General features: G+C 45.7%; 1 protein-coding gene across 12 annotated transcripts in view; it reads left to right on the top strand.

Annotated features, from left to right (window-relative positions):
- ARMH1 (armadillo like helical domain containing 1) overlaps window positions 1-23,322 on the top strand; it is a 50,678-nt gene continuing 27,356 nt past the window's right edge. For 2 of the 12 annotated variants that reach the window (XM_072772503.1, XM_072772505.1), the window contains exons 1-5: window positions 67-355; window positions 14,707-14,832; window positions 15,898-16,125; window positions 22,342-22,410; window positions 23,110-23,276. In XM_072772503.1, the coding sequence (XP_072628604.1) occupies window positions 15,920-16,125; window positions 22,342-22,410; window positions 23,110-23,276 (442 nt within the window). In that variant the 5' untranslated portion in view covers window positions 67-355; window positions 14,707-14,832; window positions 15,898-15,919. Of the gene's footprint in view, window positions 356-1,180; window positions 2,837-14,245; window positions 14,329-14,690; window positions 14,833-15,897; window positions 16,126-22,341; window positions 22,411-23,109; window positions 23,277-23,322 lie in introns of those variants that run through there. The other 10 variants (XM_072772499.1, XM_072772495.1, XM_072772497.1 and 7 more) reach the window with 10 other exon arrangements.

Below are 23,322 nucleotides of genomic sequence, written 5' to 3'. Positions count from 1 at the left end.
CGCCGCGCCCCGCGGCCCGGCCCTAGCAACCGTGCCCCGCCCCTTCTGGCCCTGCTTCGCCGCCATTGGCTGGCTCGCCCGGCCTGGGCCAGGTATTGGTCAGCGGAGACGCCGGTCGGGGAGAGTCCCCGCCCCCCGTGTAGGTGAGAGGGTCTGCGGGAGATTTGCGGTGTTCTGCAAACGAGAGGGTCTCCCTTCCCGACCTGTCGTTTCCTACGGGATGGACGGCAGTGCCTCTTGACTTACCTCACCCGCTACCTCCACCATCCTTTACGAGACGCAGCTCCGAGGGCTGGAGGTAGAAAACCGTACAAAAAACGGCCAAGGGGACGCGTGCCAGCCCATCCTCCACCCAGTAGGTTGAGGCCTATCCTGGCCGGTGGGGTGAGTGGTAGGCGGGGGAGTGGTGTCCTCAGGGGAAGGCTCTAGAGAATGCTTTGTACCTGGACGACACAAAGGAGCTAAAGAGTACAGTTTTCTTGAATTTATCCATGCATTTAAAATTTTTTACTGAGCACCTATTAGGTGGCTGAGCTCTAGTGAAGATGAAGCTTTTGGCCATGACTTCCATAAGTCTTAAAAGGAGAGGGAGACAAACCATGCCTGAACCAACTCTAATTCTGTGTGAGAGATAAATACTACAGAGGAGTGGGCCCGAAGTATTTTAGGGGCTCGGGAAGTGTTGAAGGGGCATTTATGACAATGGGGATGTGTCTTGAGCTGGGCGGTGAACAGTTGTGGGGATATGGAGAACAAAGGACTCCTCGCAGGAACTCCAAGACAGGAAGCAGGGGTGAGTGCCAGAAATTTTGAGCGTCTTCTGGCCAGAGGAGATACTAAGGTGAGAGTTCACTTGGAAGAACAGTTCGGCCCAGGTCCTGGAGGGTCTTGGATGTCAAACTCAGCTGTGAGCTTATAGGTAGATGGTAAAAATCTTCTAGTGTGTTTTATACCTATGAGTGCAAATGTTCAGACGATATCCTGAGGACAGTGGGGAATCATATCCTGAGGACAGTGGGGAATCACGGAAGGCCTTTAAGCAAAGGAGGAGCAATCAAATTTGCATTTTAGAAAGATCAATGATCATTGCAGAGAATGGATTGGGAATTGGGAGGAGGGAGACAAGTTAGGAAGTCGTTTCAATAATGAGGAAAGATTATGGTGGCCTAAAGAATGGGGAGGTAGCGGAATGAAGGTGGGGATGGATTCCTTAGACACTTGGGAGCTAAAAAAGAGCTGGACTTGGTGCCTGGTGGGGCATGTAGGAGAAACGAAGAATGACTTCTAAATTCCTGGCTTGAGTAAACAGAAAGAAGAGGTGGCAGGGTTTTTAGGAGAGGATATGTTCTGGCTCTGATGAGTTTGAGATGCCAGTGGGACATCCAAGTGCAAGTGTCCCATAGGCAGTGGAATACGCCTGACTGGAGCCTGCGAGAATAGTCTAAATCAGAAATAGAAATGTGGTGGCCTGTAGTGCCTTGTAGACATCTGCCACACCAGTGGATGGGTTTGTTGGGCTTTCCAGAAAGTATATACAGGCGTAAGAAAAGAAGGCCTAGGACAGAGCCCTGAGAAGTCCCCAAGTCTGATGTCTGCAAAGGAGGCTGAACCTGCAAAGTTAATTGAGGTGAACTGTGCAGATGGCAAGATAGTCAGTGGTAGACCATGGTGTCTCAGAAGCCAAGGGAAGAAAGTGTTGAAGGCTGATGAATAATCAAGAAAATAAGGTCTGAAAAAATCCACTGGATTTAGAAATAAGGAAGTTGTTGGTGATCTTTGCAAAAGTGGTTTCAGTGGAGCGATGGGAACAGAGGTCAAATTACAGTGAGTTGAGAAGTGAGTGGGAAGGTGAGGAAGTGAAGACTTTTGAGACATTTGGCTCTTCCCAAGAAAAAAAAAGGAGAAGGCAATAGCTGGAAGGAGACAAAGGTTTTTATTCAGATAAGAGAAATGCTGTTGGCATAGATCCAGCAAAAGGAAAAAAGAAAAAATAACAGAGAAAAGGAGATAACTGAGACAATAACACCCCCCAGAAAAGGAATAAGGTCAGGGATCCAAAGCACTGGTGGAGAAATTCATCTAGAAAGCAGAGAGACACTCGCATTGTGACAAAAAGGAAGCATGTGAGATCAGTACATTAGTAGTTTTGGTGGCAGGAAGTTGAGGAAATCCTTGTTTGGTGGTTTGTACTTTCTCTGAAATGCAGACATGATATCAGACAGTGAGAGTAGGATTGGAGGTGGTGTGCGAGATCTGAGAAGAGCAGAGAAGGACTGAACTAGCCTCAGTGAGTGAAGAGTGGGTGCAAGATGACTGAGCAGCATACAGATTTCTGGGCAGTTATGAGGCCTGTTGAGGTTGGTGACCATTCATTGTAGCAGCAGCGGTCTACATGGTTGTGTGGGAGATATTTTTCCCCAAAAGTTATTCAGCCATCTAGCGCAGAGAGGTTAATTGAATCCTTTCAGGTTTGGGTTTCATCAGGTAGATGAAATGGAAGGACGAAGGACAGGAAGTGGATGATCCTGGCAAAAGGCTGAGATGATGGAGCTTAGAACCTACCCTACACTGCATAAAAGAGCAGTATGACAGTGTTATGGACTGGGTGGCCCAGTGAAGTCATAGAACACATATCTTGGAAATAGTTGAATGAGACAGGTGTGATCAGAAAGTGGAATCATGAAGCTTGAGTTGTTCCAAGTGATGACAAGGTCCAGGGTGTAGCCATGGGAGTTGGTGGCTGGAGTGGAATATAGAACACAATCAAGATGTTGACATGGCCAGTCCCCTTAGGTGATGGCAGGACTTGAAGAGGGAAAGGATGCTTGTGAGCCAGGTACCAAAGCCCTTGATGAATTAAGTACATTGTTCTGGAGTCTATAGGTGATGATATGAATATGAGGAAGGGTAATGGTCAATACAGCAGAGTGGCATGACCCTCAAAGTAGTAAAGGTTCTTGCAAGAAAAAAGTGGAATAAGGAACTGGGTGGGCCTTGGCCAGAAAACACTACCAGCCCCCCACCCCCCACCCCCCACCCCCACCCCCGCCCACCCGCCGCCGCCCGTGCCAATCCTGAGACCTCTGGGGTGTAAGAATTTAAGCAACTTCCACCTGGGAGGGCTCTGCAGAAGTGGCACCTGGGGTAGAGCCAACTTTGGAGACAAGCTGAGGGGAGGCAGAAGCTAAGGGTGGAGAAGGCTGCTGATTGGGAACAGAGGCCTTTGAGGGTAGAGTAAAAGCCTGGGAAGGAAGGAGGGTAGGAAATCAGGTTAGGGAAGGGGAAGCACAGAGCAGTGCAGGGGTGAGGAGAATGTGGGTAGAAAGATGATGGTTGGCCTAGAGAGTTTTTTTGTGGGGAGAGCACGCGAGCAGGTCTGTGGAGCAGAGTTGGGGGCAGAAGTGATCTGAGAGGAAAAGTGGGATCTGGGTAGAGTGAGGGTAAGTCTGAGGAGGGATGAAGCCAGAGGGCTTTGCAGGAGGGAGATGGGAAGAAAGGTGGTCTCTGGGGAGAAGATGGAGGGAAAGGCAGCTGTGGGGGGAAAGATGGGGTATGGGGGAGTCTGTAGGGAACCAATGAGTGGCTGGAGGGACCTGTGAAGAAGGTATGAGGGGGGAGCAGAAGGAAGGGAATCTATGAGAAGGAAGTGACCGGTTGTAGCGTGTATGCCCTGAAGGAGAAGTAAAGGCCAGAACACCCTCTGGCTGGGCCTGAGGTCTGAAGGAGAATGTTCTTTCTCTGTCTCTCTTCTCCCTCCTTCCCTCCCTCTTTCCAAATGGGGAGCTGAGAGTGAGGAGTTCGGATGGGAGCCCAAGGAGAAGGCCCCTGTCACATTCTGCAGGTGGATCTTGCAAGAACAGGGGACAGTGACTGCCTTGTCTCCAAGGCCATCTGGGGACAGGGAGCCAGGCTGGCAATGCCCTGGAGGCTTCTTGCTTTTAGAAACGTGTCTTTGATTTAGGAGGAGAAAAAAAAGCCCTCTGAGAAATTTTATTTAGAAACGAGACCAAGTGACCTTTTGGTTTTTAATACCTCTTCTCTCTTGTCACTAAGGACTTTTGACTTAGTACAATAGCTGGGCTTTTTGAGATTTTTGTGATTTTTAGTTTCCCTGCATGAAGAAGAGCCATTCGCCTGCTATAGAAATGATTTATGGATGAGTCCAGATTTATTAATCACCTCTGAAAATGGAGAGGAAATTAAAAACAAAGAGTTGACTCTGGGCTGAAGACAAAGTAGGTTTGTCGTCCTTTCAGAAGACTTTGCCAAGGTGAAAAGGCCACAAACAAACCAATTTGGACCATGGTTCCTAATCCGGATTTTAATTTCATGTGCTTTGATTTTTCAGACCATTTTCTCTCCAAGGTAAAATAATGACTATTTTAATTGGCTGCCACTTACAGAGAGATTCCAATAAGCGTGATGGCTTACGTATATTTTTCTCCTGCATTCCATGTGTGCTCTATTCTTATGATCAAGCTGGTGAGGCTGACTTTTACTGCATGCTGCATGCCATGATCAGTTGACTATAAATTAAATCCTCTTTTCCAAAAGCCATTTTCCATTAGTGCTAATTTGTTTGCTTCTCATTTCCACTGATCATTAGAGTCTCTGGTTGTGAGCACCAAATTGGAAATAATTTCCTTGACATTTCAAAAAAATCTCTCCCCTTCTTGAATGCCATTTGGCTGCAGCTAAAGAACATTATGGTTTGCAGAGGAACAGTTCACTCCAATTACAATTTAACTGACCGTTCATGGCACTGAATCCCTTCCTCAGTGTCCAGGGATGACACCGTTGCTGACATTGCTATTTCTTGTCATAGCTGTAAAATGCCTCATAGACTTCGCACTGGCCTTCTTGGATAGAGATTCTGCTACTCTGCACATGGCGGCTTTGGGAAGTTGGTAGTTTTATGGACCTACATATCATGGACCTTCGGAAATAACCATCCAAACAGGAGCTCGCTGATTTCTTCATCCATTCACCCAGCACACATTTATTAAACATCTATTTTGTTCCAGGCATTATGCCAGGCCACAAAGATAGGGAAGGGGACACAAAGATAGGGAAGACCAACCCCTGCCCTTGAGGAACTCACACTCTAGTGGGATGGATGGTTAAGTTTTACAAAATAGTAGGGAAAGAGGGGAAATAGGGGACCACAGAACCAACAGCACCTGCTGTCTTGGGGAATTAGCCAAAGGACAAAAAGGAAGCTGGCCATTCTTGATGTTAGAGCAGCAATGAGAAGCAGAGGGCCTGGGAAAGGCCTGGGAAGTTAAGAAGTGAGATGAGGTTAGCCTGGGACCAAGTTTGAAGGGCCTTGTACATTCATGTGGTGTTTAGACTTTACCCTGTAGGCCAGTAGGAGAAAGTTTGGGGAAAAGAAGAGAGAAAGGATAGAAGCTGGCAGGAAAGGGAGTCAAGGAAGACACTATTTATTTATTTATTTATTTATTTATTTATTTATTTATTTAAATTTTTGGAAGACACCATTTACATACTGATTTTGGTTGATGAAAATTGAGCAGGTGTTTAAGGGGAGTCAGAAAGATGGAAAGATTGAAGACGGAGGGGCGGACTCGCACACACATGGAAGGGCTGGGTACTGACCTGATAGGGTAGAGAAGGGCGGTGCGCCTGATGGGCCCTATTTTCTCTGTGAAGTCAGAAACAGTGGGATGGGCATCCTGATTCCTCCCCCATTTTCATCCTCCATTGCCCGTCACCAGGTCCTGTTGCTTCTCCCTCTTTGGCGTTTCTGCTTCTCTCCAGCCCTACTGTCACCAGCATCTTTTCCCAAGATAAGGGAGACAGCCAGCTTCCTAACCGGTGCCCCACTTCCCGTCTCGCCCCCTTACGGTCACCTTTCTACACTGCAGTCAAGATGATATTTCTAGAACAGACTCTCTTCTTGTCACTCTGGACTTCAAACCCTTCAGTACCTTCACATGGCCCTCTAGATGAAGGGCCCACCCTGCAGCACAGCACGCACAGCCCATTCATTCTCTGGCCTCTGCCTGTTTCCTCAGTTTAATCTCTTGCCGCTTTCACCCTCAGACTGTGCTCCAGCCATTCTGAACAACCTCAGCAATGAAAATAGGAGCTAAGCTTTTTATGTGAGGTGGTCTACTGGCCCTGTGAGGTATCACCTCTTCTCATGTAAGAGAACTGACGCCTAAAGGATTTAAGTACTTTGTGTGAGGTCACAGAGCCAGGAGGAAGGAGATCATGGAGCTCTGGTGTCTGGGTTCCTAACCACAGCCTGTACTGCCTTCCACTTGCCTACTTGAGAGACAGTTCCATCATTCTTCACCTAGCTATCTACAGATCACCTTTCAGCTCAAATGGCATCTTTTCTGGAATGCCCTCCAGAACAGCCACTACCCCAATCATGGCTGGTTAGAAGTCCGCCTTTGTTCACATTCTCAGAGTATCCTGTGCTCACCCCATTGTAGTGCTTTAGCACCCTTTAAAAAAAAAAAAAAGATTTTATTTATTCATGAGACACACAGAGAGAAAGGCAGACACATCCGCAGAGGAAGAAATAGGCTCCCTGTGGGGAGCCTAATGTGGGACTCGATCCCAGGACCCCGGGATCACACCCTGAGCTGAAGGCAGATAGATGCTCAACCACTAAGCCACCCAGGTGCCCCTAGTACACTATTGAAACTGAAGTTGCTTATCTAGAGGGCTCAATGCCACCCCAAACCGTGTCTTTTTCACACTTATCTCTAGAAGCCTAGCATAAAGATGGGACACACTTGTCTACCACGATTTGTTGAATTTCATGTTTAATGGAATGTGAGACTGGAAGTCAGACAGAGACTCCCAATTGTGTTTGAAGCAACTTACTGAGGCCTTCGTGCAATGCGACAGGTTCCAGAGGCCTGAGATGGGACAGAGGGAGGCAGCTGTCCGAGATGCAGGCAGACCAGGAGATGTCATGATGCAGAGGCATCAGGGAAGCAAGCCTTCTGAGCAGGAGGGCACGGTCAGTGGTGTTAGTTATTGCAGTAACAGGACAAGTGAGCAAAAGACTGAACTGTCCTCACTGAACTGAGCAATTAGGAGGTTAGAGACACTGGGTATAGTGGTGGGAGTGGAGTGTGGGGGATGGGTAGTGAGGGAGGGAAAAGTCAAATCACAGTGGGTTGAGGAGAGAATGGTCAGTGGGAGAACAGGAAAGAGTACATAGAGGTTTTTAAGAAGCTTTGCTGTGAAGAAAAAAAAAAGCTTTGCTGTGAAGTGAGAAAACCAGAGAGGTAACTGGAAGAAGTCATGTGGTTGAGGTAAGTAGGTTGGTGTTCATGTTTTGCTTTTGTTTTAAGTACATAAACAGAAAAATGCCTAAATAGAGCAGTTGAGGATACAGAGGAGAGAGCAGTGGATGGAGTGAGGGCCCTACGGAGGCAGGAAGGATGGATAGCTCCGGAAGGGGAAGGAAGACAGGACAGGTGTGGGTACAGATCACATGAGGGACTGTGAGGACATTCTTGCTTTGTGGCAAGAATAGATGTCTTGAGAACAGATGGAAGACGTGGGAGGGTAAGGAGCTGGGGATTGCAGACATCACAGGCAAGTCACAGCATTTAGCATGTGGATCATGAGTATCAGTGCTGGGTTAGTTGAAGTACAGGTTCAAGGTCATTATAGTCTTGATTTTGTGCCTCTCCTACCTGCTCCAGCACATCCTGGGATTTACCCCATCAGAGCACTTTTCACTTTTAATTAAAATCACCAGGTTGCCTTTCTCTCCACCCACCAAATCTCTGAGAATCTTGAGGGTTCAAAGACTTTGTTTGTCATGTTAACCAGTCCCAATGGCAGTGCTTGGCTAGGGGTTGGCACCCAGGACATCTGTTTAATTAATTACTGTGTGGAGTTAAGGAAATTAAAGTGCTCATTATGAGCACACTGTGTCGGATGTCAGTTTAAATAACACTTGTTGAGCACCCGTTATGTGCCAGGGACGATACCAGCCACCCAGAGTGCAAAGATAGAACATGGTGATGTTGACACTGCCCAGCCGCGCTTGGGTAAACAGGAAGACAGGTGCCCACGCCCTCGTGGGCAGGAGGGAGTGGCCCATAAATGAGCGCCAAGGCACAGCAGGGGGGAAGGACAGGAGGCTTGAGCTACAGGAAAAGACAGGATTTAGTTCGGGAATGTAGACACCGGTTTGTGAAGCCTGGGGACGCTGGCAGCCTCCTCTTAATTCCCACTAGAAGCCGTGACAAGGGGCGGGGCCGAAGGGAAGTCAGATTTCAGTTGTGGCGGAATTGAGACAAGTTCTTTGGGCTGAGATGTTTGAAACTCTATCTTGAGGGTAATGAGGAACAACCGAAAAGTTTAAAGTAGGGACATCTGTCAAATATGCATTTTTAAAGGTTTATTTATTTGAAGGGGTGAGCTGAGGGAGGGAGGGAGCTCCAGCAGACTCCCCACTGAGAGCAGGGCCCAACAACACAGGGCTTGATCCCAGGACCCTCAGATCACGACCTGAGCCAAAATCAAGAGTCAGATGCTGGGCAGCCCTGGTGGCTTAGTGGTTTAATGCCGCCTTCAGCCCAGGGCCTGATCCTGGAGACCCAGGATTGAGTCCAGTGTCAGGCTCCCTGCGTGGAGCCTGCTTCTCCCTCTGCCTGTGTCTCTCCCTCTCTCTCTCTCTCTCTCTCTCTCTCTCTGTGTCTCATGCATAAATATAAATAAAATCTTAAAAAAAAAGAAAAAGAAAAAGAGGGCAGCCCCGGTGGCGCAGCGGTTTAGCGCCACCTGCAGCCCAGGGCGTGATCCTGGAGACCCTGGATCGAGTCTCACGTCAGGCTCTCTGCATGGAGCCTGCTTCTCCCTCTGCCTGTGTCTCTGCCTCTCTCTCCCTCTCTCTGCATCTCTATGAATAAATAAATAAAATCTTAAAAAAAAAAAAAAAGAGTCAGATGCTTAACCAACTGAGCCACCCTGGGGACTTAGGATTTGAAGAATGTGTGAAACATAAGGATGAAGACTTCCCCTAGCTCTTTAGATACAGGCATCTGGTCCTCAGGAGGGAGACCCAGGCTGACAACATGGGTTTGGGAATCCGGAAGCCTACATGTGTAATACAAAGTGATGGGATTGAAGAAGATTACAAAGCATGAGAAATAACAGAGAACAGAACGGACATACGAAGGAGTCTGAGGAGGCTCTAGGGAGGGATAGAACCAGGAGGAAGTGAGGTCAGGAAAGAAATGTTTGGAGAGTCATCCACAACCCATCAGAAGCCAAGCAAGATTGGACTGCAAGTTAGCCAGGGAATTTGACAACAAGAGGTTATTGGTGTGATGCCTGGGTGGCTCAACAGTTGAGTGCCTGCCTTTGGCCCAGGGGCTGATCCTGGAGTCCCGGGATCAAGTCCTACATCGGGCTCCCTACGTGGAGCCTGCTTCTCCCTCTGCCTGTGTCTCTGCCCCTCTCTCTCTTCTGTGTCTCTCATGAATAAATAAAATCTTAAAAAAAAAAAAAAGGTTACTGATGACATTTTGCAATACATGGGAGAGCAGAATGAATGCTTTTAGTTTAAAGGAGAGAACCTGGACTCGAGTTTTACACAATCTGAGTGCAGTTTGTTTACACCCCTGTTGAGCTGTGAGACCTTCAATAAAAGAGCAAACCTAAAAAAATAAAATAAAACAAAATAAAAATAAAAAAGAGCAAACCTCTCTAAACCTTAGTTTTTACATCTGAGAAGTAGGGATAATAATAACTACCTCCTCAGGAACTTAAGAGAATTAAAACAAATAATGTCCATAAAACATATTCTATGTGACTAGCTCTTATAAACACTAAAAAAATGTTGGTTTCTTCTCCCTGCCATCATCTCTCCTCCCTGCACCTTGAAAGACACATTATGTATCCCCTCAAGAAAAAACTCAAGATACAGAATTTATCCCAGCAACTCCCTCCTGAAGTTGGCACATTTCTCTCCTTTTCCCACTCTTTCCTTCTTTTTAATCCTTTTGAAAATTGTATTTACTGGTTGGTTTGGGAGTTTTTGGAAGGAGGGGAGGTTTATAATCCTTATCAAGTCTTATTTTGTGGTGGAAGACCTAAATATGAGACAGGAATCCATCAGAATCCTAGAGGAGGGCACCTGGGTGGCTCAGTGGTTGAGCATCTGCCTTTGGCTCAGGTCATGATCCCGAGGCCCTGGGATCGAGTCCCACATTGGGCTCCCCACAGGGAGCCTGCTTCTCTTTCTGTCTATGTCTCAGCCTCTCTCTCTCTCTCTCTCTCTCATGAGTAAATAAATAAAATCTTTAAAAAAAATCCTAGAGGAGAACACAGGCAGCAAGCAACCTCTTCGACCTCGGCCTTGCTAGACAAGTCTCCAAAGGCAAGGAAAACAAAGGCAAAAATGAACTATTGGGACTTCATCAAGATAAAAAGCTTTTGCACAGCAAAGGAAACAGTTGACAAAACCAAAAGACAACCTACAGAATGGGAGACGATATTTGTAAATGTCTTATCAGATAAAGGGCTAGAAAAAATCTATAATAAACTTATCAAACTCAACACCCAAAGAACAAATAATCCAGTCAAGAATTGGGCAGAGGATGTGAACAGACATTTCTCAAAAAAAGACATACAAATGGCCAACAGACACATGAAAAAATGTTTAACATCACTCATCATCAGGGAAATACAAATCAAAGCCACAATGAGATACCACCTCACACAGGTCAGAATGGCTAAAATTAACAAGTCAGGAAATGATGGATGTTGGAGAAAATGTAGAGAAAGAGAACCCTCACACTGTTAGCAGGAATGTAACCTGGTGTGGCCACTCTGGAAAACAATATGGAGGTTCCTCAAGAAGTTAAAAATAGAACTACCCTACAACCTAGCAATTGCACTACTAGTTATTTACGCCAAAGATACAAATATAGTGATCAGAAGGGACACCTGCACCTGAGTGTTTATAGCAGTAATGTCCACAATTGCCAAACTATGAAAAGAGCCCAGATGTCCATTGACAGATGAATGGATAAAGAAGATATGATATATATATGATATATCATATATATAAATGATATATATATGATGTATCATATATACATATATATGGAGGATATATATATCCTCATACACACACACACACACACACACACACACACACAAAATGGACCACTACTCAGCCATAAAAAAAAAAAAGAAATCTTGCCATTTGCAACGACAGGGATCGAACTAGTCATCAAGTCAATCAGAGAAAGACAATTACATGATTTCACTCATATGTAGAAGTTAAACAACACAGAGGAGCTTAGGGGAAGGGAAGGAAAAATAAAACAAGATTAAATCAGAGAGAGAGACAAACCATAAGAGACTTAGTCATAGGAAAAAACAGGGTTGCTGGTGGGGAGGCAGGGTGGGAGGATGGGGTAACTAGGTGATGGACGTTAAGGAGGGCACATGATGTAATGAACACTGGGTATTATATACAACTGATGGGTCACTGGCCTCTATCTCTGAAACTAATACTACACTATATGTATTTAATTTAAATAAAATAAATTTAAAAAATTTTAAAAGGTCTTATTTTGAAGAAAGGTTGAGATAAAAATAAATGACTAGAGACTCTTAATTAAACATGACTATAGTCCTGTATCTCCCCTACCTCTCCAAACCTCCCTGACATAACACTAAAGAAATACAGAGGCAGGGTACCTGGGTGGCTCAGTTAAGTGACCGACTCTTGGATTTAGCTGATTGTGGTCTCAAGGCTGTGAGATGGAGCCCCATGTCAGGCTCTGCACTCAGCGCAGAGTCTGCTTAAGTTTTTCTCTCCCTGTCTGCCCCTCCCTGCCTAAAAAAAAATAAGTAAAACCTTTAAAAGTAAATATAAAGGCTCCTGGGTGGCTCAGTCAGTTAAGCATCTGCCATCAGCTCAGGTCATGATCCCAGGGTCATGCTTCTCCCTCTCCCCTCCCCCAACTCATTCTCTCTCTCTCTCTCTCTCTCTCTCAAATAAATAAATCTTAAAAAAAAAAAAAAAAAAAAAAGAGGGATCCCTGGGTGGCGCAGTGGTTTAGCGCCTGCCTTTGGCCCGGGGCGCAATCCTGGAGACCTGGGATCGAATCCCACGTCGGGCTCCCGGTGCATGGAGCCTGCTTCTCCCTCTGCCTGTGTCTCTGCCTCTCTCTCTCTCTCTGTGACTATCATAAATAAATAAAAATTAAAAAAAAAAGAAATATAGGAAGGTATTAAGTCACAAAAGTTCAGAGGTGGAGGCAACAGCAGATGAAAGCTCAACAAATATTTGAAAGGTAGAAGGCAGGTGGGGGAATGTTACCTGGCTTGAAACATCCTAAGAAGTTACAAACTAAGTGCCCACCAGGAGAGATTACCAAGAAGCAAGTCAGTTCACCCAGTTTAACCTCCAAAAATCTTAGTGCATTGGAGGCCCAAGTTACCACAGGTTAGACATGAGGAGTGGGGCTAAGCATAGGGGGACTGGCTGAAGCCTGTATGCAGAGCACTTTGCCCCCACCCTAGAGCTCTCCTTTCTCAAAAGCCGCATGCCCAAAAAATAAAAAAATAATTTTAAAAATTAAAAAAAAAAAAGCCACATGCCCACCCTAAGCTCTCTTGCTGCATAAGGAGGAAGGAAATTGAATTCTGGAGGCCTTCATACTCAGAGACCTCAGGCATAGTTTGAAAGACAGGAATGAGATATAGGGTGGAAAGTGAGTGATGGAGGGAAAGCCTACACACCGTGTGTGGCAGCCCCAGCCCCTCCCTCACTCCACTCCCAGGATGCCAGATGCCAGGCATCCAGCACCCCCACCCTCTCATCACACACACACACCCAAAAGTAGAAAAGTCCCGAAGACCCCAGGAGTCAGAAAAAAAGCCTCCAGACCAACATTTATGTGTTCCTCAATGAAAAGATTAGGTATTGCCTGAAATTTCCAAAACCCAAAGGATATAGCACCTGATCAAGAGCCCACCAAGGGCCTAGAACACTAAGTGAAAAAGACTTGTAACATGACATACAACACTACAATTTCAGAAAAGTATTTAAAAGCATCAAGAATTAAAACAAGCCACATCAGAATGATGTCAGACTTCTCCACCAGCAACACTAGGGAGGCTCAAACCGAGGGAAGTTTATTTCCGACATGTATTGTATACCCAACCAGTATAACACAAAGTCAATATACTTTCAGACTGTCAAGGATACACACAAGAAGTAATTTTCATTTCTTAGGAAACTACTGAGGAATGTGCTTCGACCAAATAAGAGAGCAGACCAAAAAGGAGGAAGAGCCAGGTCCGGGAAACAGGACAGTCAACAGAGAAAACTGGCAGAGGGAAATCCCAGGATGTTTGTGTGCCAGGCTTAGCAAGCCACCGGTCCAAACTGGAGCAGAAAGAGAGAGGACTGTGGGAGAGCAGTCGCCAGGGGAAAGATGGAACTGATCACTTAGGGGTTGAACGTTTGGAAAAATTGCTGTGTGTTTGGAATACTTGGAAGAAAATACCACTAGGTAGTCAGAAATATTAATCCAGGTGAAGCCAACTGGCAAGAGAAAGGAAATGTAATGGTGGTTTATAGCTTGAGTGAACCGTGTGTCTCTATCTGGTCAATAATGTAAATACTAACAGGTTTAAGTGAAGTAAGGGCACTACTTCGATCCTGGAGCTGCCATAACAAAGCACGATAGGCTGGAGGGTCTTAAACAACAGGACTTAGTTATCTCAGGGTCTAGAGGTCCTGACCAAGGTGTCTGAGATCAAGGAGTTGCAGGATTGGCTTCTTCAGAGGCCTCTCTCCTTGGCTCCCAGAACATGAGATCTGCCTCCAGATCTCACGTCCTTCCCCTATACCTCAAGGTCTGGGGCTCCCCCAGGGCCCCGGCAGTGCCGTATTCATCTCCTCATCTCCCACGGCACCTCACAGGGTGCCACAGGCTGTCCCTGCACTGCAGGGTCACTGGTTTACAGCTGCATCGCTGTGACTTTTAAAGCTGCCATTTGTGGTTTCCTTTTCCTGTTAAGAAAAGAGTAAGATTAAAAAAAGAAAGAAAGAAAGAAAGAAAGAGAAAGAAAGAAAGAAAGAAAGAAAGAAAGAAAGAAAGAAAGAAAGAAAGAAAGAAAGAAAGAAAGAAAGAAAGAAAGAAAGAAAGAAAGAAGAAAGAAAGAAAGAAAGAAAGAGAGAGAAAGAAAGAAAGAAAGAAAGAAAGAAAGAAAGAAAGAAAGAAAGAAAGAAAGAAAGAAAGAGAAAGGAAGAAAGAAAAGAAAGAGAGAGAAAGGAAGAAAGAAAGAAGAAAGAAAAAGAAAAGAGTAAGATAGGGAAGATCCAAGGGGGATAACGGGGAGCTAGAAGTTTCCCTCCCTCTGTGTCCTAGAATTTAGAATTGCTGGGTGCATCTCTGGTGGCACTTTAAGTTTTGATGCTAGGGAGGGTCCACCCACACCAGGGGTGGGGGCAGCTGGGTGGGCACAGGGTGCTTTCCTGCCTTATAAAATAGCCAATGGTGGTGTTTCGACTCCTCTTCCCTTGGGTCCAGAAGAGCCACTCGTCTCTATTTTCTTGAGGCCTGTTTGGCTGTTGCAAGTGGCCATGGCCCTTGAAAGTTATTGTCAGACTTAGGGCTATAATGTCATTCCCGGTGATGGATCCCTGATCCTAGGAGGGATTTTAGTCATTTTTGTGTTTAGGTTGATCCACAGCCCTTCACCTGGCTGCTAAGGCTGACAGGAATCCATGGTTGTCTCCGCTCCCGAGGTTACGTGGACGCCCTTCCCCGGGAGCACATATCCAGTGTCCTCTGGGGAGTAGTGGAGGTTGGTGTGTATGTATGTCTGTCTCCGTGTGCCTCAGATTATTGCTTCCTAATAAAATTCTGATAGCTGGGCCCCATCAATATCTCAAATACATGTGAGGAAACGTTAATTTAGAATCAATTTTAGGATGTTTCAGACTGTAAAGTCCTTTTAACTAGATCTCTGGCGAAGATGTAGAAGCACTTTATGGGACTGTAAATTTCATGTTGAACAGTCTTCGTGAAATACACATCTCCCCTACACACAAGCTGTTCTCTCCATATCAATCATGGCCCCTGCAAGTAATGTTTCACAAATATTCTGTAAATCACAGAAAACCCCATGATAATGTGAAATATGACTTTCACTTGTCTGTTAGACAAAAGAATCACACATGCCTCTCTCCCATCAGCACTAACATTTGTTATGGATAATAACACTTTCAATCACAACTATTTTTGGAAAACGGGTTTATTTTAAACCTTCCCTCCCCCACTGAAAACACTCTCCCAAGGACACAGACTCCTACAAACCACAGCCCATTAATCCAACTATGGAATGGGAACTTTTTCTTCTCACTAACTTTTTTTTAAAGTTGTTTTTAAGAGAGTTAGTATAAAAAGCCCAAGGTACAAGGTTAAGGAGCATTTTTCCTTAGCTGATTGGTATGAGAAGGGCCAGGTCTCTAAAGGCCCCAAATCTCTGGCCCCATGTGAAGTGAGGGGTGAAACGGGACCCAGGTTTTTAGCAGGCATCTTCATCTCAGCTGGTCCTTTTAGTTGCTGCCATCAGCAGAGGATCCCAAGAGCTAAAATGCTAGCTCTTAAACGTGAATCAGACCTTTACCACCTTGGAATTCTGTGACAACACAGCTAAATCCTCCCTGTCCGAGTAGGAGGTGATCTGTTCTAGAGGTGTATTTTTTTTTTTGCGGGGGGGGGGGACTTTTGAATGTTACAACGTCCACACAGGTGACAGAGGCTCGCCTGCCTCCAGCTGATTGCTGGAAAAGTCAAACCCACAGAGTAACAGGACTTGCATGGTTCTAAACATCTTGGTAACCTGTCTGTTTTCCCTCCCCTGTAGCCAACTTCAGGCCTGACTGACCATGACTTCCATAAAGGAACAGGCAGCAATTAGCCGGCTCTTGAGTTTCTTACATGATTGGGACAACGCCGGCAAAGTTGCAAGGAGTCACATCCTTGACAGTTTCATCAAGGCCAACCAAGGCAAGACGGCTCCTGAACTGGAGCAAGAGTTTTCACAGGGAGGCAGCTTGTTCCTGGTACGCTTGACCACCTGGCTTAGACTCATGTATCCTTTGCCAAACAGAAATAAACTGGGAAGTCTTCAAAGGAGAAAAGGAACAAAGATTACTGAGAGGGCTCTTCTCTCGATTCTCTAAAATTTTAAATCAGGATGTCTGCTGATCAAAGTAGCATCCCCAAAGTCAAGAACTCCTTCCCTTCCTGTCTTGCCAACCGATAAATGTATCCTCATTCTCACTCGTAACCTCTTCTGCTACCATCAGATTGGAAGTGGGTATTCCTTCTGTCTGGGGTTAATCCTCTCTCTGCCCTCACGGCCTTTATTCTTTCTCTCTGATGACCTCCTCTTTTGCCTCCTTACCAGCTTTTGCATCGGCATTTGCCTACTCAAATCTCTCTACCTTAAAAAATTAAATCCCCATCTCAAACCAGTGTGCCACCTGTTTCCTGCTCTTCATGGTGATGTTTGTTGAAGAGGTTATTGACTTTCCCTGTCTACACTAGTTCACCTCCCTTATCTCCTCTGCCCACTGCAGTGTGACTTCTGTCTCCATCACTGATGCAGGTCTCACCAAGGTTACCAATGCTGTTCTAATTGTAAAACCCAGTGGCCACATCCTTGGTCATTACACATGACCTCTCAGCGGCATTGTCAGCGATTACCACTTCCCAAAACGCTCTTCCCTAAACTCATATAACGTTCTATGCCAATTAAACTTCAGTAAAAAAAAAAAAAAGAAAGAAAAAAAGGAAGAAGAAAAAGCACATGGAGATCATCACAAAAACAAAAAACTGCACACTCTTCCTTGGTGTCTGTGATACCAGTTCTCTTGGTTTTCTCCTTTCTTTCTGCCCATCTCTAATTTTCCTCGGCCTTCCCTGAAATGTGGATGTTCCTTGAGACTCCACCCACATCCCTCTCCCTCAGTGACCCAATCCAGTATCAGGATGTCAACCCCACTCCACCTGAAGGGCTCTCCGGTTGTGTGCCCCAGCCCACATTTCTCTCTGGGATCTGATTCCATACCTATTAATCCAACTACCATCTGCACTTCTGTCCCACAGAATGACTCACATTTCTGGCTTGGGAAACCAGGTAAATGGGTTGCCATTATGTGGGAAGGGAATACAAAAAAAGGTGGTGTAGATAAGTCTGGTTTGGGACATGTCGTATGTGAAGTGCCTCGGCTCAGGAATCCCAGAGACAGATGGGTTGAAGATAGATTTGAAAGTTCAGGTTATGAATGTGTTTGAGGATATTCCTGCTCTGTGTGCCCACAGCATTCCATGGATCATCTCAGATCCTTTTTTGTTTTTCTTTTTTTTTTTCTTTTTTTTAGGATTTTATTTTTTAGTAATCTCTACACCCAATGTGGGGCTCAAACTCACAACCCTGAGATTGAGAGCTGCATGCTCCACCAAGCCATCCAGGCACCTCTCAGATCCTTTTATTATATATTTTTCTCCTTGCCTGAACCCTCTCCTCTTCTCTAAACCTACTCCTTGGGACGCTTGGGTGGCTCAGCAGTTGAGCGTCTGCCTTCAGCTCAGGTCATGATCCCGGAATCCTGGGATCAAGTCCCACATCAGGCTCTCCGCATGGAGCCTGCTTCTCCCTCAGCCTGTGTCTCTACCTCTCTCTGTGTCTCTCATGAATAAATAAATTCTTAAAATAATAATAATAATAAATAAAATAAATTTAAAAAAATAAACCTACTGCTTATTTGACTAATTCTTACTCCATTACTGAGATCTCAGTGTAAACATCCCTTCCTCAGGAAGCCCTTTTCTGAGCCTAGGCTGACCTAGGTTCCCCCGTTACATGTGCTTATGGCAGCCCCTCTGTCTCAGTCACCATAACATTGTATTGTTCGTACCTACTTAATATTGGGGCACCTGCATAGTTCAGTCAGTTAAGCATCCAGCTCTTAATTTCAGCTCAGGTCATGATCTCAGGGTCCTGGGAAAGCCCCTCATTAGGCTCTCTCTTTGTCAAATAAATAAATCTTTAAAAAATATATCTCGAGTGCTTGGGTGGCTCAGTCGATTAAGCATCGAATCTTGGTTTCAGCTCAAGTCGTGATCTCAGGGGTGAGAGAGCAAGCCCTGCATTGGACTCCATGCTCAGCACAGTCTGCTTCGTTTCTTTCTCCCTCAACCCTCTGCCTGTGTCTCTGCCTCTCTGTGTGTGTGTGTGTGTGTGTGTGTGTGTGTGTGTGTGTCTCATGAATAAATAAATAAAATCTTTTTTAAAAGATTTATTTATTTGAGAGAGAGAGGTGGGGGACAGGCATGAGGGAGAAGCAGGCTCCATCCAGGGAGCCCGACGTGGGGACTCGATCCCGGGTCTCCAGGATCACACCCCAGGCTGAAGGCGGCGCTAAACCACTGAGCCACCCAGGCTGCCCTCAAATAAATAAATCTTAATATATATATATATATATATATATATATATATATATATATATATATCTCTTCCCCACTGGACTCTGTGAGGGTAGGAATCACATCTCTTCTCATCTTTATATTCCTAATGCCCAGGACCATGCCTGGCACATAAGGGGTACTTATTACATGTTTGTTCAGTAAAGGAATGAGTGAACCAGAGTCTGCAACTGGACAGAACTAAAGGCTAAAGTAACCACAACTCTTTTCCTTACAGTTAAGTCATTGACAAAATTACTAATGAGACTCAGGCCTGGAACAGGGCAAGGGAAATACTACAGATGGTGTCTCTAGGTTGAACCCAATGTCCTCAGACATTAGTGTGCATGAAAGAGCTTTAAAATGCATATTACCATGGGGTGCCTGGGTGGCTCAGACGGTTAAGCATCTGCCTTCAGCTCATGTTATGGTCCTAGGATCCTGGGATTGAGCTCCCTGCTCAGTGGGGAATCTGCTTCTCCCTCTCCCTCTGCCCTTGCACCACCTCCCAGCCCCACCCCGCTCATGCTCTCTCTCTCAAATAAATAAAATAATTTTTTAAAGATTTTTTTATTTACTTATTCATGAGAGATACAGAGAGAGAGAGGCAGAGACACAGGCAGAGGGAGAAGCAGGCTCCATGCAGGGAGCCTGACATGAGATTCGATCCCGGGACTCCAGGATCACACCCTGGGCCAAAGGCAGACGCTCAACCCCTAATCCACCCAGGCATCCCATAAAATAATTTGTTAAATAAATAAATAAATAAAATGCAGTTAACCAGGCTGCCTCCCCACCCCAACCACACTTTCTGATTTAGTAGATTTAAGGAGAGTCCCTTGGCCTCTTTGTTTCTCATAAGCACCCTGGAGGACTCTGATGCCTGCCGTCCAAAGATGATACATTGAGAAACATCAGCACCTATAATCTGGCTTCCACCTCACAACTTGTGACACTAACCTCACCAAGGTTAGCAGAAACCTCTTTGTCACCAAATCCAGACTACCCTTTTCCCGCCTCATCTTACTTGGCAGCATCTTCCATGTGACCTCAGGACGAGGTGAATGAGGCAGGCAGGGTTGTACAAGTGCAGGGGCAGATCCCATCTTCATTTAAAACTTGGGAGTATCTCATTCATCGTGGATTTTTTGGTATTAATTTTGATTTTTTTACGTAGTGCTATGGAACATTATTTGATTACTGAGTTGGTTGATGCCCCCTGAAATTTCACAACTGAAGCAAATGGCGCACTCACCTCCCTCTAGCCCCAGTCCTGCTTGATCACTGCCCCTTCCTACAATGTCCTGTCCCCCACCTTCTCCCATGGCCAGTTCTCAGTCTCTGTTGCAGGATCTTTCCTCCCTCCCCCTTAAGTGGTAATGTTTTCTTACTTAGTCATTGCACTTACCGCTCTAGGCATTGTATTGTCCTTCCCCATCTCCCAAGTGCAGGTCAGAATGCCCAATATTGATGAGACACTCACAGCACACTTATTGAATGACTGAAAGAAACATGCTTTCAGGGGTGCCTGGGTGGCTCAGTGGTTGAGCATCTGCCTTTGGCTCAAGTCGTGATCCCAGGGTCCTGGGCCTGAGTCTCGCTTCAGGCTCCCCAAAGGGAGTCTGTTCTCCCTCTGCCTATGTCTCTGCTTCTCTCTCTGTATGTCTCTCATAAATAAACAAATTAAAAATCTTTTTTTTTAAAAAAAGAGAAGAACCATGCTTTCAGTATATAGCTGTATGTTCAGTTTCTATGCCTGAAATTATGCCGTTTCCTAAATTTTGTGACCTTGTCATGCAACAGAGAAAAGAGAGCAGCTGAAGTGATAGAGTGTGTTAAATCAATGACCTCACATCTCCTCCCCACCCCTCTAGTTATGGTGGATTTGGAAGGAAAACATATCAGCATCACTATGCTTTGTAAAATTGACTACCACCTAATCTCACAGTAGCTTCAAACCCCTTTTCTAACCTTGAACTTCCAGAAGAGACCAGTAACACTAAGGATTTATCTATTATAATGACAAAAGTATTAGTTGCCACTTACTATGTCTTTTTATCCTCTGGGCACTGAGCTATGTGATGTACAAATATTATCTTGTTGGAGCCGAACACCAAGCCTAATAGGTGATTGGCATTATCCCGTTTTATAGATAAGAGAGATGAGCTTCGAAAGGTTGAGTAATTTACTAGCGAATGGCAGAGATGAGGTTTGCAGTGGGTCTGTCTGGCCCAAAGCCCTTACCCATCCACCCTCCTTCACTGCCTCCCTCCCCAGGGCCCTGGGCAGACCCACAGCTCCATGTCCAACACCATCCCCAGAGATGAGCTGTGTAAATAGTCCTACACCCTCCATCTGTCCACAGGCGGAAGGCCTGACAAGAGGAACCCTGAGCTAGACTGCCAGGTTCAAATTCCAGTTCTGTCCATTAACTCTGAGACCTGGACAGGTCATTAACCTATCTGAGATTGCTTCCTCATGAAGTAAATGGCCATATTAATAGCAGCCACCCCAGGGTGCGGTGAGAATTAAATGAGACCACGCAAGCAGAGCAGCACAGTGCCTGGCACACAATAAAGGCTTAGGACTAGTTAGCACCGGCTGACATTGTGGCAAACTTCTGGAACTAATTGCTGGAAATAATGGGCCAGAAACGTGTGTAATGAGTGACTGTGAAAGCAAGACTAGCCTGGGACAGAGGAAAAGCAGGTGATGGCAGTTGGTGAGCCTGGCTGGCAACTGAGGAAAAGAGGGAGAAGGCAGTGAGGCAGGAACAGGGTCTGGGGTCATGGGGAGATGGGTGGAGGACAGTGTAGGAGAATACAAGGACCACCCTTTGGGCTGACAGCCTGGCCTCCAGCTGTAGCTGCAACAGGCAGGGGGAGCCTGGCTCCGGAGCAAACACTGTGTTTGCAGTAAAGAGCCTTTCCTAATGAGCCAATCTGTCTCCACTTCTATTGGCATCCTGGGAACCAGGGTGCAGCAGAGATAATTTGCCTCATGCGCCCTCCCCCCCAACAAAGCACCATTACCTCCAACCCATTACATTAGCCTTTATCAGTCTTGGAAGCTCTCAGTCATCCTCCACGAGCTGCAATAATTTCAGCTAATTTCTTAAGTGTTCTAAGAGCCTGTGATGTGTTATGAGCCTAGTAATTGTTGACTGGTTCCTTTTCTGTTGTGGGTTGATTTCGTACCTTATATCCGAGCCGATGCGTGCTCTGGATGCTTTATTGCAATGAAGCTTTTTGCAAGGCTCACATTAAAAAATAACACTAAATACCGAGGTTGTTTTAAATCAGAGTTTAATTTTTCCACCATCTCCCGTTGTTCTTATTAGGAAGGCACGCAATTCTTCATAAAGATAGTGACCTCCAGTATAAAGCTTTGAGCAAGTACAAAATTGAGAATTAATGATGAAGCCGATTATTTTTAGAGAAGTCTAAAAATGAGGCATAAAGTAATGAACTGTGCTGAGACCCAAGGGTGCAATGGTCATGGCGTAGAAAGGCTTGGAAAATTGACTATGCTTTCTCCATGCGCCTCTTATTCATCAGAGCCTTCTTGCTCTCTAGGGGGCCTGTCAGACCCAAGGTGCCTAAACTGCCCCAGAAAAGCTTCCTGGGGGAATGGCGAACATGCCTGCTAGCACCATCCCTTGTGTCCCCCCACTATGTGTTTGTTGCCACTTCCCCTTCGACCTAGCGGCCCCTCTCAGATAAAGGACACAATTCAACTGTTGGTCATCCTGGGCCATAGATGCTATGAGGAATCAACACAGGATCCGGTTTCTGTGTGGAAAACCACCCTGGAATTCACTCTTTAACTTGTCGTACAGCTATATGACTGGCTCCTGTTTAGATAAGCTTCTAAAGTCTATTGGCATCTTCCTGTCTGCTGTGAGCAGGTGAGTTCCATTCTAGAGAGATTCTGGGATCTCAGTGCATATGGGCTCATGGTGTCCTTGGCATTCACACCACATGGGACCACCACATTCTACCACATGGGTAGAAATCCATATTTTAGGCCTGGCTAGATCCAGGGGCTCAAAAAATGTCATCAGTACTTGGCCTCTCTCTCTCTCTCTCTTTCTTCATTTCTCAGCTCTCTCCCTCTCTGTATTCATAGGCCTTCATGTGCTGTGGCCTTCAGAGGCTCCAGACATGCATCCTTCTTGCTCAGCCACACCCAAAAAAAAAGAGCATATCTTTGCCAGGGGTTCCCACGAAAGTTCCAGGTTTTGAGCCTCATTGGACCAACTGAGGTCACATGGCTGGTCCCAACCAATTGCTGCAGTCAGAATGATGGCATGCCCTGTAACCTGCTCACCCTGCCAAAACCGCATGGCCCATGAGAGGCAGAGGGGTGATTCCCCAAAGGATAGTTGAGGTGCTATTTCAAGAAGAGGAGGAACAGATTCTGGAAAACCAAATACAAGAAATGTCCAATGTACTTAACTTTTGCATTTATTGCTAGAAGGAAAAACTTCCAAATTATTGTGTCACTTTGCCCATGAACACTGCCTGGACCTCGGGATCCCTTAGAAAGGTGAGTGCCCAGGAACATGACAAGTGTCTTATTTCTACTCTTGTATTCCTCTGGACAGTAATCGGTACCTTAAAGAATTTCTTGAGGTTGGAGGAGTCCTGACACTCTTGGAAATACTTGGGATGGAGAAGATCAAGGAGGAGGACAAGAAGGAATCCATCAGGCTACTTCAGGTTATTGCAAACACTGGCAGGAAGTACAAGGAGCTCATCTGTGAAAGTTATGGTGGGTACTGTGTTATGTCAGGGGTGGCAATTCCCTGTCTCCCTAG

Source organism: Canis lupus, chromosome 13 (genome assembly GCF_048164855.1).
Source record: "Canis lupus baileyi chromosome 13, mCanLup2.hap1, whole genome shotgun sequence".
NCBI lineage: Eukaryota > Metazoa > Chordata > Mammalia > Carnivora > Canidae > Canis > Canis lupus.
Note: the sequence above shows the minus strand (reverse complement) of the source record. Positions and strands in the feature narration are given on the sequence as shown.